Consider the following 23,225-nt stretch of genomic DNA (forward strand, 5'->3'; position numbering starts at 1 on the left):
TTGCCACTGACTGTTCTGCATAAGATACTAAGATACTGATGCAGGCTCTCAGCAGTGGGAGATAATGTAGCACCTGGGAGCATTTAACAGCTTTACACAGCGTAACTTCCAATTTCAAGATAACTCCCAGTTACACTGTTGGTGCCGTTTCTATTAAAGCCTCCTGCCATAAAGGGAAAAAAACTGATTCACACAAATCATTAAATTCATAATGTGTTAGACACTCCGAGCAGAGCATCTGTCTGCTATTACCATTATTTTCCTGCATTTTTAATAAACGGAAAAAACATGGAGGGCCGTTTTAGCCTACAGATGCGTTCTTGTAAAATCTGCTTCTACTCAATCAATTTGTACCAGGAATTTCTTTTTAATGACTTCATTTTTAAATTAAATTTTTCTATCTATTCATTTTCCACTTTTAACAAACGCAGAATCGGCAGACATAAGAAAGGAAAAGGTCGAAGAAACATCCCCCTTCCAAAGAAAAAATATCATGGTCATGATACATTATTTTCTGCATTGAGTTGGATTTTTTTTAAATATATATTTCATAGTATGGGAAAATCGCACTCTTATATAAAGCCCGAGGTGATGCCATGTGGCTGCTCAGCTCGTAGTTCAGTCACGTGGACGTTAGGTGTCACTTTTGAGACAAATATTTTTACAAAAATTATATTCTGGGAATTTAGGATTTCTATGTTCAAAAAGAGATCGCTTTAGATCCAAAACTTTGCATTCTAGGCATATTCCCTGAATACTCTATTTTCTATTTAACTTCTAGTGCGCTTTACACTTTGTAATATTCATTTCTATTCTTTTTTCACTCCTGTTTAGATTTAATACTCTTGTCTTATTCACTGTATTATATATTGTGTATTGTAATCAAGGTGCAAGTTGGCATCTCCTCTTATCTCACATCTCCATATGTATTTTTGTCTTATTGTGTGTGGATTAAATAAGTTAAAATCAATTAAAGTAAAGTAGAAGAAATAAAAATGTAAAAACCCTTTGTATAAATTCTTAGTTATGTGACTAAACACCAGTGACATGATATGGAAAAAGCCCAGTGTTAAGCATGTGTTGATTATCTCAAAAGAAATGAAAAACTAATTAAATTAAACACATAATAAGAACACAAACAGCCGCTTCGTTGATCAGTGTCTTTGCAGTAAAATAAGAAGTTTTAAAGATTAAAGCGTTAACGATTGATGTAGCTGACCTTGGATCAGATTAATATCCCTCTCCTCACTTTCCATCGTGGGTCTGGTGGTTACACACTGATCCTGGGTCGGTGTCTCTCCCCCACGTGCTTCCAGCCGGGGACCACGTGTCTCCGTCCGGCCTGCCAGGGGACCATGTGGTGCAGCAAGATGGCGGCGCGGTGGATGGGGAGAGAAGCGGAATTAAACGCCGACGGCAGCGACTTCCTGACCCACAGCTTTCACCACGAGGTACCGGGTCACTGTCTTTATCTGCTTGGGTTTCCTGATCACCGCGCGCGGGCGGGTTTGGGCGACAGGAAGTGGGTCACCGGCGCAGGCGAAGGCCACATGTGCGCCGGGCGACACGTGGCTGAATGAGGGTGGTTAGCAGAGCTCAGGCCGGTGATCGGGAGCTTTGGAGGGTGTCAGGACACAAACACATTAATAATGATTTGGTTCACATCATCGGGTCTGTGTCCATGTCCCACATCACGCCCAGGACAGAGAATGATCGTGTTAGAGCTGACAGGGAGCGGTCATTAGCCTCGGGAGTACACCGTGTTCACATCCGGCCGCTGCCTCGGTCCTGATCACTAGTCTGACCACCTTCCGAGTCACTGCTCTTTCTTTACCCTCCTGCCTCTGCTGTCCCCAGCTTCACCTTAGTTTGTCTACAGGCTGGTCAACCGATCTACTGCTTTACTGTCACGTGAAGACATGTAACTGTCCCAGGTCAGGTCCTCTGAGCTCCACTTTCTCTGCAGCAGGGATGCTCAGGTTGTGACAGCTGAGGCCTGTTGAAGCGCGCCCCCCCCGTCTCCTGCACACCTCTGTCCTAATAAACTTTACATGAACTCTCATCTTACTTTACTTAGAAATGGACTTGAAGCCTCGCATTGCAAACTTTAAAAAAAATAGTTAGACTCTTTGATGGTGTCAGTTTTTATCCTGATCTTTACAGGCTAAACACTTGTGGCTCATGTTTAGATGTTATGTCCCTGAGGCAGTTGTATTAATTGATTTAAATACAATAGAAGAGCTGCAGTAAGTAAATTGATCGATTCGTCGACTACTGTGACAATCAAATAATACATTTTCTAAGGTAGAATGACACTGTCGCTGCTTTGTCGTACGTGACAGTAAAATAATAATAAATACTAATAATTTTTTATAATTTTAATGTCACTCAGTAGAGGACATACCTCCACCAACAGTTCCCTCACTAGATCCAGATTTTTATTTGGATCGGCACCAAATTGCACACATATAGATGTCAGCCCCTAAATATGATTTGATTTTGCTTTTAAATCAAGATTCACAAATTATTTTCTAATGAATCAATAAAATCTCACAATGTTAAAGAAAGTGAAATAAATTCCTGCATTTTCCCGACCCATACTGCATCCTTCCACCAAGTTCCGTGATAATCTGTCCTGTAGTTTTTGCGTAATCTTAATTAAAAACTAACAGTACAGGTCAATACCACACACTGCAATTGTTACTATTTTGCAATAGTCATGCACTTTTAAAATACACAAACAGTTATAATTAAACTACCAGAACACTTTCATGGTGCACTGGTTTTATAGTATTGCAGATGTATGTGTATATGTCCAAATAGGTCTGCAGCTGAGTTTTAGTGATGAACGGAGGAGTGGAGAGATGAAAAATTCAACAGCAGCAGTTCTGATAATAAATTGATATTTAAAATAAAAATCCCTGGTTCCAGTCTGTCCAATGTGTGTCTAGTACTTAGTGATAGTAAACTCAATACATTTGAGTTTGGCCCTGTGAGTATAACAAATTATGACATTTTAATATGTCAATGTAGGCTGTAAGTGATTTTGATCTGTTTTATTTTTACCTTCTGGCCCTTTACCAAATAAAAAAAATAAAAAACTCGATAAACCTAAATAGTTTATCAAGGGAAAAAAAGAATTGATGCATTACAGTTGTTTGGTACCTTTTATATTTGTTGACAGGCTAATTTAGGAGTTTATCTCAGCGGCAGGGTCTCAAACATGAAGTAAACCTCAGCCTCACTGCTTTTTTTATGGCTGTGTTTGCAGCATGTTCAGGGAGCTTTTCCTGTTTATGCTGAGAAAGTTAATTTTCAAGCTCATTGCGTCCTGTGCCTCAGTCTGTGCTCCCACCCAGAAGAAGGAGTGTGTTGTAAAACTGCAGGAGGTAAAAATAGACAGGATCATTGTGCGTGCACATTCTTTATTGTACACAACGTGGGTTTTGATGTCGTTTTTTCTGTTTGTGTCATTGCAGTCGCTCCTGAGCAGAGGTGATGTTGATGTCATGGACTCACAGTCCTGTACGGATCACTCCATCCTGTCCATTTTTGAGGACCCCACAGTCACAACAGAGGTCAGTGTTAAACCTTTTCAATCTGAACGACTCCCCATCATCAGTGTTCAGACGTGTAAAACACATGTCAGAGTTTTGATAGAGTTAAATAAATCAGTACATTTGGACTGTGCTGGGTCTTCACAGGATAAGAGTGGAGTGGAGGAAGAGAGCGAGTCCCTGCTGTCGGCCCTAACTGAGATGCTGGACAGCGTGGGGGATGACGAGGGGACTCTGTCTCCCTTCGATGTTCTGCCTGACACTAAGCTCCTCTCCCACCAGAGGTGCCGGGACAACCCAGTGGTGAGTACACACACTGGAGAAACAAATTAAAAGACATATCTGTTGATCTAGTGCTTCATGAACATGAGCATTAGTCTGAGATGACTCAACACCATCTTTAATGTGTCTGGTAAAAGACATTTTGTCAGGACTATTATGGTGTATGATAACATAACATTTTATCCCGATTTTCCTATCGCCAACAAAAGCCCCCGATCGGAGCCAAATTGGCATTCGGTCGTCAGTCAATAATCGCTGTGTGAGAGACACAATGCGAGAGGCCCAACGTCACATCTCCCACTAGATTTCTAGCAGGAAAAATATGCAGGCGAATCGCAGCTTATACAGCAAATCAGAGTGCAGGACGGGATAAATGATGTAAATGTAATGGTGAGGTGCCCCCTGACTTAGGAATATTGCTTTTGTGCAAAGTATAGAAATAAAAGTAGTAGAAGGCTAAGTTCTTGTATGAGTCACAAATAGTGTGTTATTTTCAGATATTAAAAGCAGGGTTGGTAATATGTTTCTGATACAGTTTTTATATTCTTTGTTGGAATCCTCTTCATCTCCTGATAGCCATCTATACATAAAGTTGTCTGAAGAAAAAGTTGCTGTCTGTGGCCCTCGCAGGACTGTGATAAACCCAACCAATCATTTCACTCAGGCCAAATGAAATGATTGGCTCGCGTACCGTTCTAATAAATAAAAGAATGGTTCATTAATCGTAATCGAGGAAACAGTTTGAAATAATCATGATATTTATTTGGAGTCATTTGTAGCCCATCATGATCACATAAAGGCAAGTTGTGTAATATGAACTGCGCAGGGATCCATAGACTTGGAATCTTGTCCAACATGAACTTGGTATTATTTAGATAACTGGACATGCTGAATAGAGACATTGACTTTTCTGGTTCTCAAAGCTTGGAAACTAAAGATTTAAACTTTCCTCTCCTTCTCTTTAGGTCATATCACTCAGACCTACAGCAAGACCCACATCACCAAAGGTAACCTTCTCTATAAAGACGGATGGAAAAAGGGAAGATGAGAGCAATATTCAGCTGCTCACACAACAAAGTCAAATATCGTTAAAGTCCAAGTCAAAAGCAGAGAATGAAGTCGAGATCTTCACCTCCACGTCTTTGGTCAACCTGGTGAGGCTCATGCACCCCTACTGTCTGAAGCTGTACGTGGAGGAGGGGAGTAAAGAGAGGAAAGACCACACGCTGTTCTCCAAAGAGGAGGTGTGGCGGTACGAGAGGCCCACCGAAGGGAGCGATGAAGAGATAAATGTGGTGTCTGACGATGAGGAACCTGTGAAAGGGGAGAGAGGGGAGAAAAGAGAGGATGGGAAACTCCTGAAGAGTGTGTTGCTGAATGGAAAGAGAGCACCACCATCCAGAGAGAGGAAAAGAGTGAGCTTTGGCCCCGTTCAAGTGACTTCTTTTAAGGAACCAGTGGAAAAGGGACTGATTGAGACAAATCTAACAAGTGGGAACACAAGTGAGACTGTGTCACTTCCATTAAAAAGCAGTAAAGCACTTGGAAACTTAGCAGGATCGACACTTGAACCTCAGACAGCAGCGTCTGCAGAAATGAACAGTGACAAGGCAAACGTCGTGCCACCTAAAGGTGAGACGAAGGCCAAATCACTGAGCCTCCAACAGTACAGACAGCTGCGCCAGAAGAGACAGCCCCTGGTGGAGAAACAGGGAAGCAACACAACCAAGTGGCCCTCTGTTTCTGAGCCCCCCAAGGAGTTGACCCCCATCTTCAATTTACATGGACAAAGTCAAAGCACCTGTGGACCAAAGACCAGAAGCAGCACTGATCATCTGCATAAACCTGGCTTCAAGACTGTATCCCATCATGCATCTCTGTCGAAGAGGCCCTCGGAGGCAAAACCATCCTCTCATCTACATCACAGAGGATTAAAGCGCCCGAGACCTGAATCCAAAACCATCTCGCCTGCCAGTCCACTGCCAGACAACACGACTCACCCAAATGGGAAGGTGCCTGAAAGCACAAGAAGTCCAGCAAAGAAACCAACATTGATTAGTATTGATCCCCCCAATCCTGTCTTCGTTACCCTGCGGGTTAGCCAAACAGCACCACCATCCACTGCCCCCTCCTCCTCAGAGTCCAAAGTGGAGTTCCACAGCACCGACTCCGACCTCCACTGCACCACACACAAAAGCCAAAAAGAATCCTCAGCAGCACCTCTTCAAAGACAGCCATCCTCTTCAGAGCCAAAGCCCCGGGTGTTGTTCTTAAGCCAGGACGGCACCGCGCGGCTTCAGGAATTTAAAAACAACTTTACCCAGATCGTTTCAGATCTCTCCTCTGCACCTCTATCACTGTGTCCTCAAACAACACAAACCGAACCTGCCTCAGAGTGCCACACACCACAGCCACCAACACCCGGTCCGACTAAACAAACCGAGCTGGAACCAAAGACTCCTCAGGCACCAAGTGAAGACACGGAGAGGCAAATAACGTGTCCTTCCTTCACGCCACACTCCGCTCTGCCACCCTCTCAAATAGATGTTCTCACACCGATAAAGAAGAAGGTACCAGAGATATCCCAGAGTACCTCTTCTCCAGAGGAAACTCCACCCTCGCCTCAGGTTGGCTGCAGAGCGCAGAGTGCAGCTTCCGACTCAGGTAAACCATAAGAGATGTGGTCAGCAAATCCGGCACAATAAATAATAGATAATAAAAACATTTTTAAAGTTTATATATATGTAGCACCTTTCAAAACACAGTTACAAGCTCTTTTACAGGGGAAAATACAAAAATGAAGGCAAACAATAGGAAACCTATAGGAGTGTGCAAACAATAGGAGTGTGCAATTTGAAGATCACACAGCAATAGAGCACAGATTCAGGCCTTAAAAGTCAGCAGTAAAATCCTAAAATGGCACTAAAGCTATGAATTAAGCTGCTGCATTGAGTAAATATTACTGTTGTTCCTCTACTTCAGTGATTGAAGCCCCTGATGTGACCAGTCTGCTGGAACAGTTCGAGGAAACACAAGGTGAGTGATCAGATGACTGGTGCACTTTATTTAGATGCTGATAAACCGTCGTTTAACCTCTTTTAATTCTTCCTGCTCCAGCTAAAGAGGACAGAGTTTGTGAGAAGGAGCCCGATCTCATCAGCACTACTCCACCTTCCAACCTGCCAACAGATGGATGCATGCAGCCGGACAGAAACCCGCCTGTAGGACCAAAATCCAGATTACTCCCGACCCCCTCTGTGGAAGCACTTGAACCTTTAAGTAATTCTGAATCCTCCAGGACTCTGAAACCCCTCAGGAATCAGCCACAACTCCAGACCTCGGAGCGCGTGGACATCCCAGAGCCCCTCGGCACTGAAATCATCCTCAGCACTCAGGAGCAGCCTGTAAGACGCAAAAATCCTCCATCTAAGGCCATTCAGATCATAGATCCCCGTCCTCTACGGTCCAGGAAGACTCACATCAGCACTTCAGAGGCCCCTGCTGCTCACACCTCCCTTCACATGTATTTAATTGTATGCTCTGATCACGATTACTGTGGCTCTGTGGATCCTTTAGTAACAAGTGCTGCTCAGCCTAACAGAGTTAGGCCCTCTTCACTCAAGGATATTTCTGAAATAACTCATGAATTGCAGGTGACTCCTCTCAACTCAGGTGCTGCTGCTGAATCAAAAACACAGACCTCGACTGGACAAACAAAACCGGTGTCGCAGCATCACTCTGAGCAACACACCACCAGTTCAGAAACAAACCCATCCACAGACACAGCTCTGCAGTTTTCAGATGGTGGTGCAAGTGAAGAGCAGGCGGACCCATACACCCTCCCTACACCTCCACCCAGTCCTCCTGACAGAGGAAGGGACAAGAGGAGGTATATGAGACGATCACCCCATTCTGACTCCAGCTCCAGCTCATGTCGCTCCTCCTCCTCCTCCTCCTCGTCTTCCTCCTCCAGCTCTGCGTCGCGCTCTCCGAAGAGACAGAGGTAATCATCCTCTGTTAACCATGCTCAGTGTTGCTCTCTTATTTGTCATCTGTGCATCATTCCCAATTCTCAATTCTCAGGCTCCATCACAGGCGTTCCGAGAGCAGTTCGTGTTCATCGTCCCCCTGCCGATCCATTTCTCACTCACCGCCTCGCCGCTACAGGCTGTCTTACTCCAGATCGAGATGCAGCAGGTCAAGATCTAGATCGTGGTCCCAGTCCAGGTCCCCATCCAGATCCCGATCACCATCCCTGCAGATTTGCCGTAGGCAGTGGAAAGATGTTTACAGGTTAGTTAATGTAATTGTAATTTTATTGTCGTCTGATATGCAGGTGTTTTCTGTCTCTTTCTGTCTTTAATTATGGATGCACCTTTGTGATCTTGTTTTTCCCCTCCCACCTTCATCACTGCAGCAGCAGAGAGTCCAGGAGTCTGAGGAGGGAGCACGAGATCAGAATCCAGAAACTTAAAGCCATAGTGAGTAAAAGATTACACTTAGTGTTGTTTTTACCTAGATAAGCAATGAATGGTGAGTGATTGTAAAACTCTCCAACAGGACGAGCGCAGGGTGGTGTACGTCGGCCGTATCCGCAGGTCGATGACACAAGAAGAACTGAGAGAGCGCTTCTCTCAGTTAGGAGAGGTGGAGTGTGTGTCGCTTCACTTCAGAGAAAGAGGGTACGTATAGAATTCAAAATATGTCTCTTTTGTCTTCACTGTTACTTGTGTATTTTTCTATCTTTTATCACTATATCAGTATTTCAATCGTGCACCTTTGGTTCCCATAGCGACCACTACGGCTTTGTCACATTCTACAACATGGAAGCTGCCTTTGCAGCCATTGAGAACGGCGGCAAACTACGGAAGCCTGATGAGCTGCCGTTTGACATCTGCTTCGGTGGAAGAAGACAGTTCTGTAATTCAAACTACTCTGATCTAGGTGAGACAAACAAGTACATCACTACACTGAAGAAAACAGTTTCCTTTATGTCTTTGCACAACTATTCCTGCAGTGATTTTTAGTGAACAGCATCAGAGGAACCATAATATATGTTGCAGGGGACTTCACAGGCTTTATCATAGTTTTTTGTCACGTCCACATACACATACATGCATGGTCAGGAACCACATGAACACCCTCAGGCTACAGCCACACTACTACATTTTAGTTGAAAAATAAAAAGCACTGTTTCTACGTTGGCGCCTGACGTCCTGGCGAGTTTTTGAGCGCCTAAAACAGTTAAGTTGGGAAAAACCGGCAACCAACGCTCTGGACCATCGTCGATCAGGACAACAGCTCATTCATCACAACAGCAACAATAACTGATTCTCCACTTCGGGGTTCTGTGTAGCACCTCAGAATGTACAGATGCTTTGAACACTTCAGTGACAGTGTCAACAAAACCTAAACATTTGTTTTAGCACCCCCCCTATTCTGAGCCTGTAAATGTCCCTCTCTTCCTCAGACGCGAACAGAGACGCAGACCCGTCTCCTGCCAAGAGCAGGTTTGAGGACCTGGACTTTGACTCGTTGCTGAAACAGGCCCAGAAAGGATTGAAGAGGTAGCAGAGCACCGAGCCCAGGATGTGCCGACGACAAAAAGAACGTGTTTTTTTTTTCTTTCATGAACCTCAGAGCTTTTCAGAGCTTTTTCTTATGTAGCAAAAACCTTCATATGTTACTGTTGTTTTTTATGTTGTGACTCTAATATGCATGCTGGTTTTATCAATGCAGTAAATATGCACTCTTAATTTGAAATCATGTGTTAATGGAACAAGTTAAAGTCTTTCATGCATTCCATAACACTGATAAAGTTTTGTATATATATAAAAGAATAAAGTTTGTTTCTTGAAGAGCTACAAGTAAACTTTCTTTAAAGCGGCATCCGTCCTGAGAGAACCAAACAGAAGTGAACAGTTCGTCTGGTCACACGAAAATAATGTGGCCACATGCATTGAAGAAGAATTTTGATGTGTTCAGACCTGAACTTGTGATTGAGTCACTCAGGACGGATGTTAATACCAGGTCTGAACAGGGTCTCCGACTTGTGATTTGAAGGAAAGGCATGAGAGTAGTTTATCACACATTGAATTTCGCAGTCCCAGTCAGGACCATTTCAAAGTACTTCGGTGGTCCCAGCTTAAAGGGCCCTACTCTGATCGAAACCAGAAACACGCCAGTCAAGAAAACATGATACCAAACCACATTATTTCAATAATCAAATGATCCATAGTGTGCATTCACATAAATAATAGTAAAGTTAAAGTGCAAACCATATCTCAGCTTTTGGCAGGAAGTCAGTGACAGAAGGCCTTGTTACGGGGTTTCTGACCACAGTGTCGTAGTCTCCTGCAGTCTTTCATAGAGTTTAACAAAAATTGTCATTGCTGTTGGTTAATGTAATCAGCTGTTGTGGGGGGGCTCTTAACTCTGCACCTTAGCCCCTGCTGCATGGGACAATAACATAATAATAACAATAAATCCACCCCTTCATTGCCCTTCATCCCTCTGTGTGCAAGTACCCACATAAAAGTAGTCACAATACTCATATTTCCAAATCTACAAAGAGTCTCAAATATCAGTTAGGCACAATACTACCGGTACAGTAGGGATATAACTTTTCTGATATAACAAGTCTGGTTACTTTTATACTGCTCCACGCGAAACACTCCCTCTCGGCCCCTTCACTCTCCCAACATGGGAGATTCTATGTGAGCTGAGCGTCAAACCACACACCCAAAAAAGCCTGCTCTATTCTTTGTCCATACAACCAGACTCTCTGTTAACTTCTGCTTGCTTAACCCCAGTTTCCAACTATATGGCCAGGTCCATGGTCCTCTCCTTAATCCACTCTGATGAAGAGATAAGATTCCTCTGTTTTGCATATAAAATGCTAGTCTTTCTGTAATCATTTTTCCAATTACTTTTCCAATGTGATGTCAGTGCTAATGGCCTATAGTTCATTTGATTTGATGGATCGTTCCCGGGTTTCCTGATAGGAACGATCTCTGCTTCTCTCCAACCAACTGGCAAATTCCCATACTTTATTGCACAAACCTAACTATGTACAGACCTATGATGCTACAATACCTAACTGCTTTAGCATTGCATAACTGATTTCACCCTTCCCTGGAGATGTTAGGCCACATCTATTTATTGCTTTCCACATTTCTTCCAAAGTGAATGGAGCATCCATTGTCAGTATTGTCCCTTCTCTCAAGATTTCCAGGATAAGCTGATCATCAGTCAAGTTATCAGAACTATGGATTTGAATAAATGCTTTCGCTATCATCTCTGCCTTCTCTTCATCAGACAATAATGCATCCTCCCACATCTTTGGTACTGGATACTGCCATTCCCTTCTGATTCCCCTCATGCTCCTTATCATGCCCCAAACATCTCCCAATTTTATTACAAAAAGATGGCCGACGTTGCCTTTTTGCTTTTCGTACTATTTTCCTAACCCTTGCATGCACTTGTTTCTACTTAGTTAAATTATGCATAGTAGGAGTTATTCTTAAGATCCTCAGAGCTTTCAAACAACAAACAGAAAATGCCTCCATACTGCTCCTGTGGTGTCATCCAAGTGTCTTTAAAACCCGACAAATCCAAAACAGCATCAGGTACACCATGTTTTTAGGCTCCTACTTACTGCTGTCGAGAGTTCTCGCAAGACGAGATCAGCAAGTTACTGCTGCAGTTACTAGGTGGAGGATATCAGAGGAAATTTAGGCTAAAAACATGGTGTATATTATGCCGATTGGAGTTGAATTTAAATGTCGGGGCTAACAGGACATTGTCAGTTTTTTTTTCTGTTGTTTTTTACGTCTTAAGTAGTGGTCGCCATTTACTTTGGCTGCAACGCTGTCTACCAGTGAAAAAATCTTTTGTGTACTCAAACACCCACCCCTCTATTGGCAAAGTGGTGAGTAGATAATGAGTGAATTTTCATTTTGGGTGAACTATCCATTTAAGGCCACTGCTGACATCCTGCTTCAGTTGCTTGATCTGTTCCCAGTCTTCTGCTTCTTCTTCTTCTTTCGGTTTATTGGCGGGTGGAAACCAACATCAAGGTGCATTACCGCCATCTACTGAGTTGGTGCACCATTCCTGGAATACTAGGTTGATGTGTAGAGTGGACGAAGCAAGCCCCTATTCCATCTCAATGTTCTAAAAATCTATTAAATAAAATGTTGTTCCTTAAGATCCAGCAAAGATCATCATTCCACATTAATCTTCTTCTTATTATCTCTTCTTTATTGGCGGGGGGAAACCAACGCCAAGGTGCATTACCGCCATCTACTGTGACAACTGTACCTCCATATCAGAGCCTGACTATGAGAGACAAGGTGCTACATTTGACAGGTGTCGTGTTTAAGAGTGTGTTCAAACCCCAACGCAGAGACAGAACACAGAGCACTACGCAGAATGGAAAGTTCAAGGGTGTTTATTGTCCGATCAAAGATGGCACAAGGTTGAGATGAGGAAGCGGAGAGCGAATGATTTCGCTCGCAGGATTTTACGATTCATTTTCAGGATTTAGTATGATATATTATTTCATATGCAAATATTGACGTAGTCTCTTTGGCTGGGTGTCAATATCTGGTTTCCTCAGTGCGATACATTCTGGCATTCTTCCAGGTGTTCCTTGTATCTCTGAAGGATTCCTCCACCTCATCATAATTAAAAAGGATTTGCTGCCGATGGTTTGTTTCAGTATTAACTGCAGACCTCTGTGGCTTGGCAGCCTTACGTCTGGGAGCCCAGTCTTCTTCTGTGTCAGTCTTGAATGAGAGCTTATCTACTCCCTGCTTAGCAGCAAAACTTGAATCCTGGCAGTGAGCATCCTGCTCAACCCTGAAGCTCGAAACTTTCTGTTGCTTTTGCTCTTCTTCTGTCGGAGCCCTGATTTTATTCCGAAGGTCACTCTTCAGGTGCCGCTGCTTCACTGTGGGGATCAGAGCCTGTGAAGATGTCTGTCTCTTCCATCCTTGTGTGGAAACCTTGTATCTTTCCTTATCAGCTTGTAGCTCAGTCACCACCTCCATGGGGTTGGTAGTTTTAGAGTCCCTGTGCATCATCCTCTGCTTGTACAGGGGTGTTCTAGGTCTTCTTTTCCTATTGGTGAGCTGTTCATTCAGGGATTTCTCTTTTTCCAACTGTTGTTGGGTCTCCAGCAGGTCATTACAGGCCTGGATTCTCCACTCTCGTTCATTTTGAGCGTTGTCCCTCTCGTTGTTCAACAGGTCTTTCAGATGTCTGACCTCTTTTTGAAGGCCCTGGTACTCATTCATGTTGTACCAATATCTTTCTCTCTTTCTCCGTTCAGAGGTCCACTTGTATCGTGACATGGTGGGACAACTTTCTTCCTGTGGTTGAACCAGGCTGAATCGTGACATGGTGGCAGAACTTGCTCTTTCTTCCAGGGGTTGAATCAGGTTGAATTAGCAGTAATCTTGCTGTTTGATTTTGCTGTAAACTGTAAGATCTTCAGAATGATCAAAGCTGGTTTATTGGCAATGATTATAGTCAAGAGCTGCATGACACATCAAAGCAACAGAATGTCTTTAATCTTAGAACATTCAATTCGTCTATGATTTTTTTGCATTGTTTACATTCTAAATCACAATCTGTGATTCAAATTTAAACATAAGAGATTATAATATTTAAAACATGGTTAATTGATCCTAAAGTGATTGACAGGCCGAGCACACAATTACACACCGTTTCTATCAATGATCAATTGAAATGTTGATGTCACACCTTGTTTTGCTGAGATCAGCTTCTTGTTCAGCGACTCTACACAAGAGGCGTCGCAGCTCTAGTTTTTACTTGTCCATCTCAAACAAGTGTGATGCATAAAAATACACATCCATATATTTACACCTCAACTCTCTGTGCACTGAGCTCTGAGTGATGCCAAAGTGCAGATGGCCTACAGTCAGCACAGTATCTGAAGGCATCCTGTACAGACAGAGATGAAGCACTAACTAACTTTAAGCTTTTCCCCCTTTTAGTTCATAATATGTATTTGATCATTATTATCTAATATTATATTTAGTTATTTATCTTTACAGTACTGCTCAGTACTTGTAGAAATAATGCCATGAACAGTTTGTATTTATCAGTCATGGAAAAAACCTAAATGTAATTAATAGACCACCAGCTCTCCTCTGCACGCATTTTAAAAATACGTGTTCAGTGTTTCTGTCTCTTCAAATGATCCCACTGACCCCATGATGCTGAGATCATGGCTCTGTGGGCCCAGATCATCTGATGGGGAACTCCATGTATTGATTTCACCTGTGTTTGTGTGTGTGTGTGTGTATTGCCCACTTCCAACTGATACTACAAACATTCTGACATCTAGTGTTCACAGACCAATCAGACAAAGACATTTTCACATCTTTTAAAGAATTTAGTTGCAACGCTCACCGAAGGTTTGGCTCCAAAGGGCCCACCGGAGCCTCCAGGTGGCTCGAAATTAAGTCCTCCACAAATCTGGAATAGGTCATGATAATGGCCACCTCTCCATCCACATCCACCGACTCAAACACTTCACCCACCCCTCCATCGGTATATAGTGGTGAGGAGATAATGAGTGAATTTCCATTTTGGGGTGAACTATCCCTTTAAGCCACAGGGACAAGGGCCCTTTAAGACGGTCACCCGGTAGTCAGAGCGTCTATGGAGCACGTTCAGTCAACTTGCGCCGTGACGTGAGGTGAACTTCAGTCCTCTCTCAACAGGAGCTGCTTCTTCTACAGCTTTTACACCAACACACTGTTTGTGCGCAGGCGCGAGAGGACGGCGCAATAAGAGGGAATCAAATAAAAGGACACGAGTGTCAGTGGCACTGTGTCACAACCAGGAGCTGCTGGATACACACTCTGAACTATTGTCAGTGAACCATGGCGACATCCAGCAGAGCCAGGAGCCAGGAGGGACGCTTCATCTCCGGAGTGGTGGAAGGTGAGCAAGCCCGGGACCAGGGGCCCCGACCTGGCCCCCCTGACCCCCCTGCTACAGCCATGTAAACAGGCTGCCTGCTCCAACCGCCACACGGTGTAAATGCAGTGATCACCTGTAACACATCATCTTGTGGGGAAATAACTTGACCTTTGCTTGATGCAGGTTTTTATGGGCGACCGTGGACTATGGAGCAAAGAACCGAGCTCTTTAAAAGGTGTGTGAGTATAACTGCACAGATGAGAGTGTCTTTTTAGCATCATTCTACGTGTTGTCATTTGTTGGTGTTCATGTTCACTTTCAAGATTAGAAAAGATTAAATGAATTCCTTTGCTCACTGTGATCAGATCCTCCCCGATCCAGTAGCTTAGTTTGAGGTTTCACTTTTAAAATCACTGTGTGGAAAACTCCTCACCATCACTTCTGTCCACATGACACCTGACACACTGTTGCTGTGTGGTGGGGCTTCACAGGGAGCAGAAGTGGGGTCTGAACACGTACCTGTACGCCCCCAAGGACGACTACAAACACAGGATGTACTGGAGAGACATGTACTCTGCGGAGGAGGCCGGTGGGTTTATTCCCTCACATGTTCACACTGAAATCACATGTGTTTTTTACATATAGTTATTTCATTCTTCTTATTGTTTGTGCTCTCAGACGCCTTACTCTTCCACCCTGCCAACTTCAATTTAAAAAAAAAAAAGGTTATTCTTCGCACTTAGTTTATTATCCTATCAAAAGCCTTTGTACCAACCACACACTATGGACTCTGCTGTGGCCAGGATCCACCGTCCAGTTGATAATAACAATGATATTAATAATAATAAACTGTATCTTTTATCCCTTTTCAAAACACAGTTACAAATTGCTTCACAATAAGCAAGACAACAATTGTGTGAGAAATAAATGAAAATGTAAATAAAAAAACACCCTTTCTCTCAATGTTCAGGAAAGTGAAATTATTCCTGGATCTGCCTCCTGATCTGGATTTGCACCAAATTTTACTGGCTTCTTCCTTAGCTTCGGTTTTATCGGTTTTATTCTTTTTGTGTAATCTTGCTTACAAAAAAAATTAAACAAATATACAAACCAACCAACCAACAAAACGACAGAGGTGGAAACATGTCCTCCTTGGTAGAGGTAAAAACAGCCAACACCACACTGAGCTCAGGTAGTATTTGTATCTCGAAGAACATCTGAATTCCTCTTTTATGATTTGTGTAGAATCAGTGCAAATACAAATTGAACCAAAACAACAAATTAAAAGACACATAGGAGTGTTCACATTTTGTATCCGTGTCTCATTCTGAGTCTTCAGTATCTGCTCAGAGACGATGTTTTAATAGCTCAGGTTGGTCTGTCTCTGTTGGTTGATTAGATGTTATCAGTACTGTTACAGACTGAAGGGCAGTGAAGATGACTTGAAGTTTGACCTATTAAAACTATCATGTCTCCGATGACTCTTGAGTGCAGACGCTATCAGCGGACATTGGGCAAATCAAAACAAATCATCCATCCATCCATTATCTTTACTGGACCTATGCACATTGAAGGGCAGGGACGTCCCAGGACAGAGGCAAACTGCCAAATATAACTGTTGCAATCACTGAAGAGAAATGAATTTTTGACGAAAGTGGTCTGAAGGCTGAACTAAAGTCAATCTAGAGTCGGAGTACCCAGAGAAATATGTGTATAATAATATATTATTCAAATAAATATAATTATCTTTATTCTAGAGCTTGGTCTTTCAGAGCAGGACATATTGATTTGATGTTCGGATTTTGTAATACTTTCATTCAAAACCATTTACACGCACTGAAATACCCCCTGCTTGTGCTTCGATTTGCTCTGCTTGTGCTCACACTGTGCGCTTGTGCTCAGATATTTTGTTGCTCAGACAGATTTCCTGCTTGAGCTCTTCTCCTCGGGCTCACGCTGCTCCTGTGCACATCTGAAACATCTGCTCTGGGATTTCTCCTCTGCTCTTGGATTTTTTTTCTTTTGCTCTTGGATTTTTCTTGGAGTCTGTCAAAATTCCCCAACCAATAGAATGCCAGATTTTGACAAATGAAATTGTCCCACCCTTATTGTCGTTATGGAAGTGAATGAACCAGATTAACGTAACCGCCTGTACGGAACCTTCTAAGATTTCTTGTGCTGTTATGGCCGTTTTGTTTGGACGCTGCACAAAGCATTAAGCTAAAGTTTCCAACATAGGACCATGTGAGCTGGGAGCTGTTTAATGCTCATTAATCCAAACCCTTGAACTTGTTCATTTTAACTTCCTCATCAACATGTTTTGTTCTTTTCCCCAGAACAACTCGTGGCCTTGATTTCAGCAGCGAAGCAGCACGGCGTTGATTTCATCTACGCAATCTCTCCAGGTCTGGATATTACTTTTTCCAACCCCAAAGAGGTCGCTGCCCTGAAGAGGAAATTAGATCAGGTAGGACTTTGTATGCGGAGAGACAGAGGGTGGAGCACGAGAGATAATTTAATCTCAGCTGTATTAAGTTTTATGGCTCTCTGAGGGTTTGTTTCAACACCACATTACTTTGTATGAAACAGGCAGCAGTAAAATAGAAACATCTCGTGTGCAGCAAGTAGGTCAACAGGCATCTGATGGCCCTGACACCGCTGCAAGTAATGGGTTTAATTCCCAGTGGAATGACCCTTTTGAGGAAACTTTGTGCACAAGCAAAGAAATATCTCCAGCAGGTGAAGCTAATATTTAGACTCTAGCTGACCCTGTTTGTTCAAGTGTTTAAATAAATTATTGATGATCATCAAGCAGTTTTTTTTGTTTTTCGGCAGGTGAAGGAGTTTGGCTGCAGGTCCTTCTCTTTGCTGTTTGACGACATTGAGACTGAGATGTGTCCGGCCGATAAAGAGGCGTTCAGCTCCTTCGCCCACGCTCAGGTGGCCGTCACTAATGAGGTGTACCAGCACCTGGGGGAACCCGACACCTTCCTCTTCTGTCCGACAGGTCAGAGAGTGGAGCTGCATAAAAACGACACTGAAGGGAACATTATATTTATAGTCAGTTTAAAAACAACCAGAAAGTTAAAACATTTTCTTATACTTATACTTGTATCAAACCAGTGCTCCTGTGTACTACCACTTACATGTATGTCCAAATGGATAGTTTCGTGGTAATTGGTCCAGTAGTTTTTGTGTAATCCTGCAAACTAACAGACAAACACAGATGAAAACATAACCTTCTTGGTGGAGTTAACAATGTTAAACATGTTTGTCACTTTAAGTTAAATTTTTGTCACAGTTCCTTTATTGAATATTCTGTTGTGTATCCCCAGATTACTGTGCAAGATTCTGCAAGCCCAATGTGTCCCAGTCGTCTTACCTGCGCACTGTGGGAGAGAAGCTGCTGCCTGGTGTGGACATACTGTGGACTGGTAAGCTCACACTGAACCACAGCCTCACAGCCTGACAGGTGCAATCACTGTTCTAGTTTTAAAAATGTATATTTCATTAGCAGACTTTTATTTATGCCCCTTCTTTTTATTATTTAGGTCCTAAAGTGGTGTCTCACAAAATCTCAGTTGAGTCCATAGAAGAGGTGTCTTCTGTCCTGAAGAGGGCGCCAGTCATCTGGGACAACATCCACGCAAACGATTACGACCCCCAAAGAATTTTCCTTGGGCCCTTTAAGGTGAATATATGCCTGCCAACACTGGCATTAGTAAAAGATGGTCTTATAAGAATGTGCCCCGGTCCAGCCCCTGGATCAGTTTCCTAACACATTCATTAAATATTGTCCTCTGTGAAAAGGACCGACCCACTGAGCTGATTCCCAAACTGAGAGGAGTGCTCACCAATCCTAACTGCGAGTTCTACCCGAACTTTGTGGCTATCCACACTTTGGCGACATGGTGCAAAGCAACTGCTGATGAAGGACCCAGGGATGTGAAAATGGGTCAGTGTGAAAGTTTGACACAAAGTACAAACCTAAAAAACAAGCCTGTGCAGTGTCTCACTGTCCCTGATCTTCATCAGCAGGCGATGAGGAGCAGGACCCCTGCTACAGCCCCAACAAAGCCCTGACCCTGGCCCTCACTGACTGGCTGCAGGAGTTCCTGAGCACGGATCAACCTGGAGGTAGAGTCTCATGACAGAACACGTCTCAGTAAACTTTACACAGTTAAATGTGTTGTTACGATTGTTGAGGAATTTTTGACCATCCTCACACATGACTGTATATGCCTGTCTAAATTCCACAGAGACCTTCTCTCTCTAAGCAGTACCCACGGTCAGGTTATAGATAAAGGGCCAACCAGCAGTACATTGTGGTATCTACTCTTAGGGACTTTCATGTCTAGCTCAGATGTGCCAGACAGAGAAGCACCAACTTCAACTCTCACCAACTTTAACTCTTTTGCGTATTTCACCAGTGGCAAGACGTAAAGACACAATGTGATTTAGGAATGCATATTTAGACTTCCAATAGGATGGGAACACCTACATGTAACATAGAAAGTGACAGCAATTCTATGGTTCCCTTCACATTCTTCCAGGCCCGTGTTGTCCTCCAGCTCGTCTGAAGAAGGACTCAACGGAGGAGGAGCCCATGCAGACAGACAAGGGAGACCGCTCCTATGTTCCTGGACCTGGAGAGAACCCACTGTACACAGCAGAACCTCTGACCCTGGACGACCTGAAGCTGCTGTCAGACCTCTTCTACCTGCCGTACGAGCACGGGAGCACAGCCAGGACCATGCTACAGCAGCTGGACTGGCTCACGAACAACAGCCGCGCTGCTACTGCAGAGACAGACCAGGTAATGCTGTGTGTATCTGCAGTATTCTTTAAAATGCAAATGATGGGTTGCGCATGCTTTTTCACACAACTCCCGGTGTTTTCCAGACAGCGGAGTGGTGCTCACGAGCGCAGCAGTTTGATGACATGTGTGAAGCGGTGGTGCAGATGTTTAACCGCCTGTCAAACGCCCCCAACCGCCGCATTCTGTACGACCTCTACAACTTCATCTGTGACATTAAGAGTGGAGTCGGCCTGGCCCGAGCCTATGTGAAAACACTGGGTGAGAAAATGGAAGTCTTCTAATGATGATCAAACTACACAGGCTGGTAAATACAGTACGTCAGAGAAAAAGCTCCTGTAGGTATAAAGTATTCAAAAGACAAGAGGATCAAATCTGTCCTACTCCATCTACACGCACTTACTCAGATCACTGGCAGGAGGTGGTAAAGGACTTCCTCCTGTTCACAGCAAATTTGCTTGTATGGAGCATGTCATGGTGCAGAAGAAAGATACTGAGCTGTTGAAGTGTTGATTTGATCAGTGATCTAAAGCCATTTTCAGAGCATGCAGGAAGCAGAACATAACGGACAAATTCCGCTGCGGAAATCAAATGTTTGTATCTACAGCACATCGACACCAGCGTTGATTCTTATCACCAAAAAAGTAGATTTTTTCAGTGTCTTCTACATGTGTGGCTCCACTTTTATCTTTTTTGTTTTTTTAAGTTTTGCATGTTCCTCTTGCATTCTCACATGGGCTCACTGAGACATTTTGCAGCATTTTACTGGAGAGACTGGGAGAAAAACTCAGGAGAATGTTCTGTTCCACTGAATCGGACATATGTGTTCTCGAATACAACCTAAGAGAAGTTTCAGGAGAATCTTCAGAGTTCAGTGGAAGCCTGAAAGCAGCTTTAGAGAAATCTGTAAATAACATGCACAATGATGTATTAGGCCTGTCAGTTTTAGCATTAGCCCCTGTCTAAATCTGCACCGTTTATTAGGTTTCTAATAACTTTATATCAGATATATGAAATGTGTCGCCAGTCCTATAAAAACCAATGTCTATAACAAGAAGCATTCCTTTCATCAGGATTCCCTCATGAACCCAGAACACGTAAATGTCCCATGCACGTGTCACACTTTGTGCTCCAGGCAGAAACTGTACTCAGGGAGGAATGTTTGAGATTAAAACAACAGGACAGAAAGGTTAGCAAGAAACGTGGACTGAAGGTGGTGGCTACTGGTCATTGACTTCCAAATGTGATTATACCAAAATGAAAAGCGTTGTTTCTGCTTTCCATAGGAGGACGGGGGCGACCCTCCGCCCAGCTTATGAATGACGACCCTGAACCCTGGGACTTCAGAGGAGGACTCTCTGGAGAGTTCCAGGTAATCAAACAGAATCAAAACTGATTAATTCATTATTCAAACTAAATATGCCATTTTCCCATTAAATAAACCATGATAATTGTCAATAATGGGTCGATACAACTAGTAAATATTGTTATTGTTATCTAAGATTTCTGAATGTTTGTCTTCATTAATATGAACATACTGTACACTTGCACTGACAGAGAATGCTGCCCGGACACGGTAACAGGGACCTGTTCAGACATCCTCCCATGACGGCAGTATACTGCATACGACCATACTGCCCTGAGGACAAGGTAAAGAAGGCAGATCCTCAGACGTCCTGATGCATTTTGGTTAAAATTCCGCAGTTATGTTGCATAGTTTTGTTTCCTGTCTTAGGTGGAGGTGCAGAGGATTTTCAGAGAGATGCAGAAAGCTGGAGAGGGCAACGTTCCCCCGAAGGCACAGCCACCACTTATCTGTGATAGGTTAGAAATAATCAATTACTCTAATCGCTGACTCTATCCTGAGAATTGATGTATTAATACCATCTTAACCCCTGCTCTTCCTCATGGCAGCTTGTCAACAGATGACATCTCCCCTTCCCCTCAGTGTGCTCTCATCCTGGAGGATGAGATCGGCATGTGCGGTTACGCACTGGCACTCACTGATGCCAAATCAGCTGCAGCCAAGATTCAGGTGAGCTAATGTGCAAGAATCATTTTCCAGAACATGAGCCAACGGAAAAAATGCAATCTTATTTCATTGTATGTTTTCTCCAACCTCTAGAGGGCAACAAGTGACTCAGTGTTTGAGGAATTCCCATCCGTGATCACTGTGCAAATGCTGCCTCGGGTCACTGACCCCTCTCCAGCCAAGCGTATGATTGGTCAGCTATTGTCCTCCATCAGGAGCACTGGTAGGTCCAGGCCGTGCACAATGCCTGTGATTATTCTGAGATGTGCCTCATCTCCAAGTTTAATAGGCTGCATAACAGTTGTACACATGCCAACAGTAGATGTTATATATACAGTCTATGCAGACAATATGTGCCTTTTTATTTAACAGTCAATGTAATATCTGTGTATACCCTGCATGTGTAGATGTGTCGGTGGTGATCCAGTCAAAGAAAGTAATAACTGCTGTAACTGTAATACTGATCCAGTGTAAAGCTGAAGCTTCTGTTATTTTTACACATCTTAAATACAATCCATGCGACTCGTTCTTGGATAGTTTGAACTTTTTTTCCCTTCTTTACGTTTCATCCAAAAAAGATAAAATCTCAAACACCATCTTGTTTTCCCTCTCAGGTTCCAGAGGAGTGTTCTGTGAGTTGAGGCACAGCGATCGGAGGAGGCTCGACTTCTACACTAAACTGGGCTCCTTCAAACCCGTTAAAGTGTCCGGTCTTTCTCAAGACATCCTTGCCATGGCAACAAGCCTGTGAACAAAGCCGCTCACCGATATTTTACTCAGGTTTGAACTGTTGAGATCAAACTGTTGTGTGAATAATCACTGAGTTAAATTTGTCTTACAAACTCTTGTATGATTAAAAGTGGAATGCAAAATGAATGATTTTTGTAGCCATGAAAATTGTCAAAAGTATAGTGATTGTGATTAAGAGAAAATAGTTTTAACTGAAAATAATAAACATTTTAATATCATATGGTGTGTTTACAACGTTTTCATTCTTAAACAGCGGAAACTGTGTATAGTGTTCACTTCTTATCAGGTAAAAGTATCATTATTAGTTTTCCATTTTCTCAATTTGTTACGCAGACTACCATGTTTTGTAATTTTTATATTTATTACATAAATATAATTACTGCCCCAAGCCTGAATGGTCAGGGTGAAAACATTACACATTATTTACCTAACACATGTAACCTGCTGCTGAGCAAAGACATTAATAACAGACTGTAAAAGTCCCAAAACGCAAACAGAGAGGGTTGTTTGCACCAGTGAGTATTAGAGCTGGGCCTTCACATCAATTCACCTGTTTCGTGCCTTCTGTCCTAGTCATAAGGTCAAATAACTCTTTCTCTATTTAGACAATGACAAAGAACAATCTGATCTGTTTGGGTTTTAGGACATTAACCCTTTGTTAACTATTTAGTGAGATTAAACGTAACATTTAAAATGTAGATTTGTTTGGCCTCCTCTGAAGGACAAGAAGGCCCTGAGCAATTTTCCACTAGAGTGCACATATATAAATTCAACACAAAACAAGCAGGAAGGAGCAGTCGCTGCACATCAGCAGTTCAAACCCCTGAATAAG

General features: G+C 43.0%; 3 protein-coding genes across 6 annotated transcripts in view; 2 read left to right on the top strand and 1 right to left on the bottom strand.

Moving 5' to 3' along the window:
* Positions 1-1,359, bottom strand: part of ldb1b (LIM-domain binding 1b) — a 32,099-nt gene extending 30,740 nt beyond the window's left edge. Inside the window, exon 1 of the mRNA XM_035169827.2 lies at positions 1,220-1,359. The gene's annotated coding sequence lies outside the window, so the exon portion shown is untranslated. The remainder of the gene's footprint in view (positions 1-1,219) is intronic.
* On the top strand, positions 1,350-9,602 carry LOC118117515 (peroxisome proliferator-activated receptor gamma coactivator-related protein 1). 2 transcript variants are annotated; one of them, XM_035169799.2, is made up of 11 exons: positions 1,350-1,451; positions 3,480-3,578; positions 3,705-3,860; positions 4,805-6,503; positions 6,822-6,875; positions 6,957-7,842; positions 7,923-8,132; positions 8,257-8,320; positions 8,400-8,521; positions 8,632-8,783; positions 9,310-9,602. In XM_035169799.2, exons 1-11 carry the CDS (start codon positions 1,356-1,358, stop codon positions 9,408-9,410), a joined length of 3,639 nt encoding a protein of 1,212 aa, XP_035025690.2. In that variant the 5' UTR covers positions 1,350-1,355; the 3' UTR covers positions 9,411-9,602. The 2 variants fall into 2 exon arrangements, with proteins under 2 accessions (XP_035025690.2, XP_047198146.1); XM_047342190.1 differs by having other exon boundaries at positions 8,260-8,320.
* Positions 9,603-14,513: 4,911 nt separating this feature from the next.
* On the top strand, positions 14,514-22,613 carry ogal (O-GlcNAcase like). Of its 3 annotated transcripts, none has more exons than XM_035165325.2 (17): positions 14,515-14,816; positions 14,979-15,030; positions 15,287-15,384; positions 17,132-17,262; positions 17,631-17,802; positions 18,131-18,229; positions 18,347-18,486; positions 18,606-18,750; positions 18,831-18,932; positions 19,349-19,611; positions 19,698-19,872; positions 20,898-20,983; positions 21,169-21,261; positions 21,347-21,435; positions 21,526-21,646; positions 21,737-21,866; positions 22,258-22,613. In XM_035165325.2, the coding sequence occupies exons 1-17, from the start codon at positions 14,756-14,758 to the stop codon at positions 22,392-22,394; spliced, it is 2,094 nt and encodes a 697-aa protein (XP_035021216.2). In that variant the 5' UTR covers positions 14,515-14,755; the 3' UTR covers positions 22,395-22,613. The 3 variants fall into 3 exon arrangements, with proteins under 3 accessions (XP_035021235.2, XP_035021216.2, XP_035021227.2); XM_035165336.2 differs by having other exon boundaries at positions 18,834-18,932; XM_035165344.2 differs by lacking the exon at positions 15,287-15,384 and having other exon boundaries at positions 14,514-14,816.
* The last annotated feature ends 612 nt before the right edge of the window (positions 22,614-23,225 follow it).

This window comes from Hippoglossus stenolepis, chromosome 2, assembly GCF_022539355.2.
Source record: "Hippoglossus stenolepis isolate QCI-W04-F060 chromosome 2, HSTE1.2, whole genome shotgun sequence".
NCBI lineage: Eukaryota > Metazoa > Chordata > Actinopteri > Pleuronectiformes > Pleuronectidae > Hippoglossus > Hippoglossus stenolepis.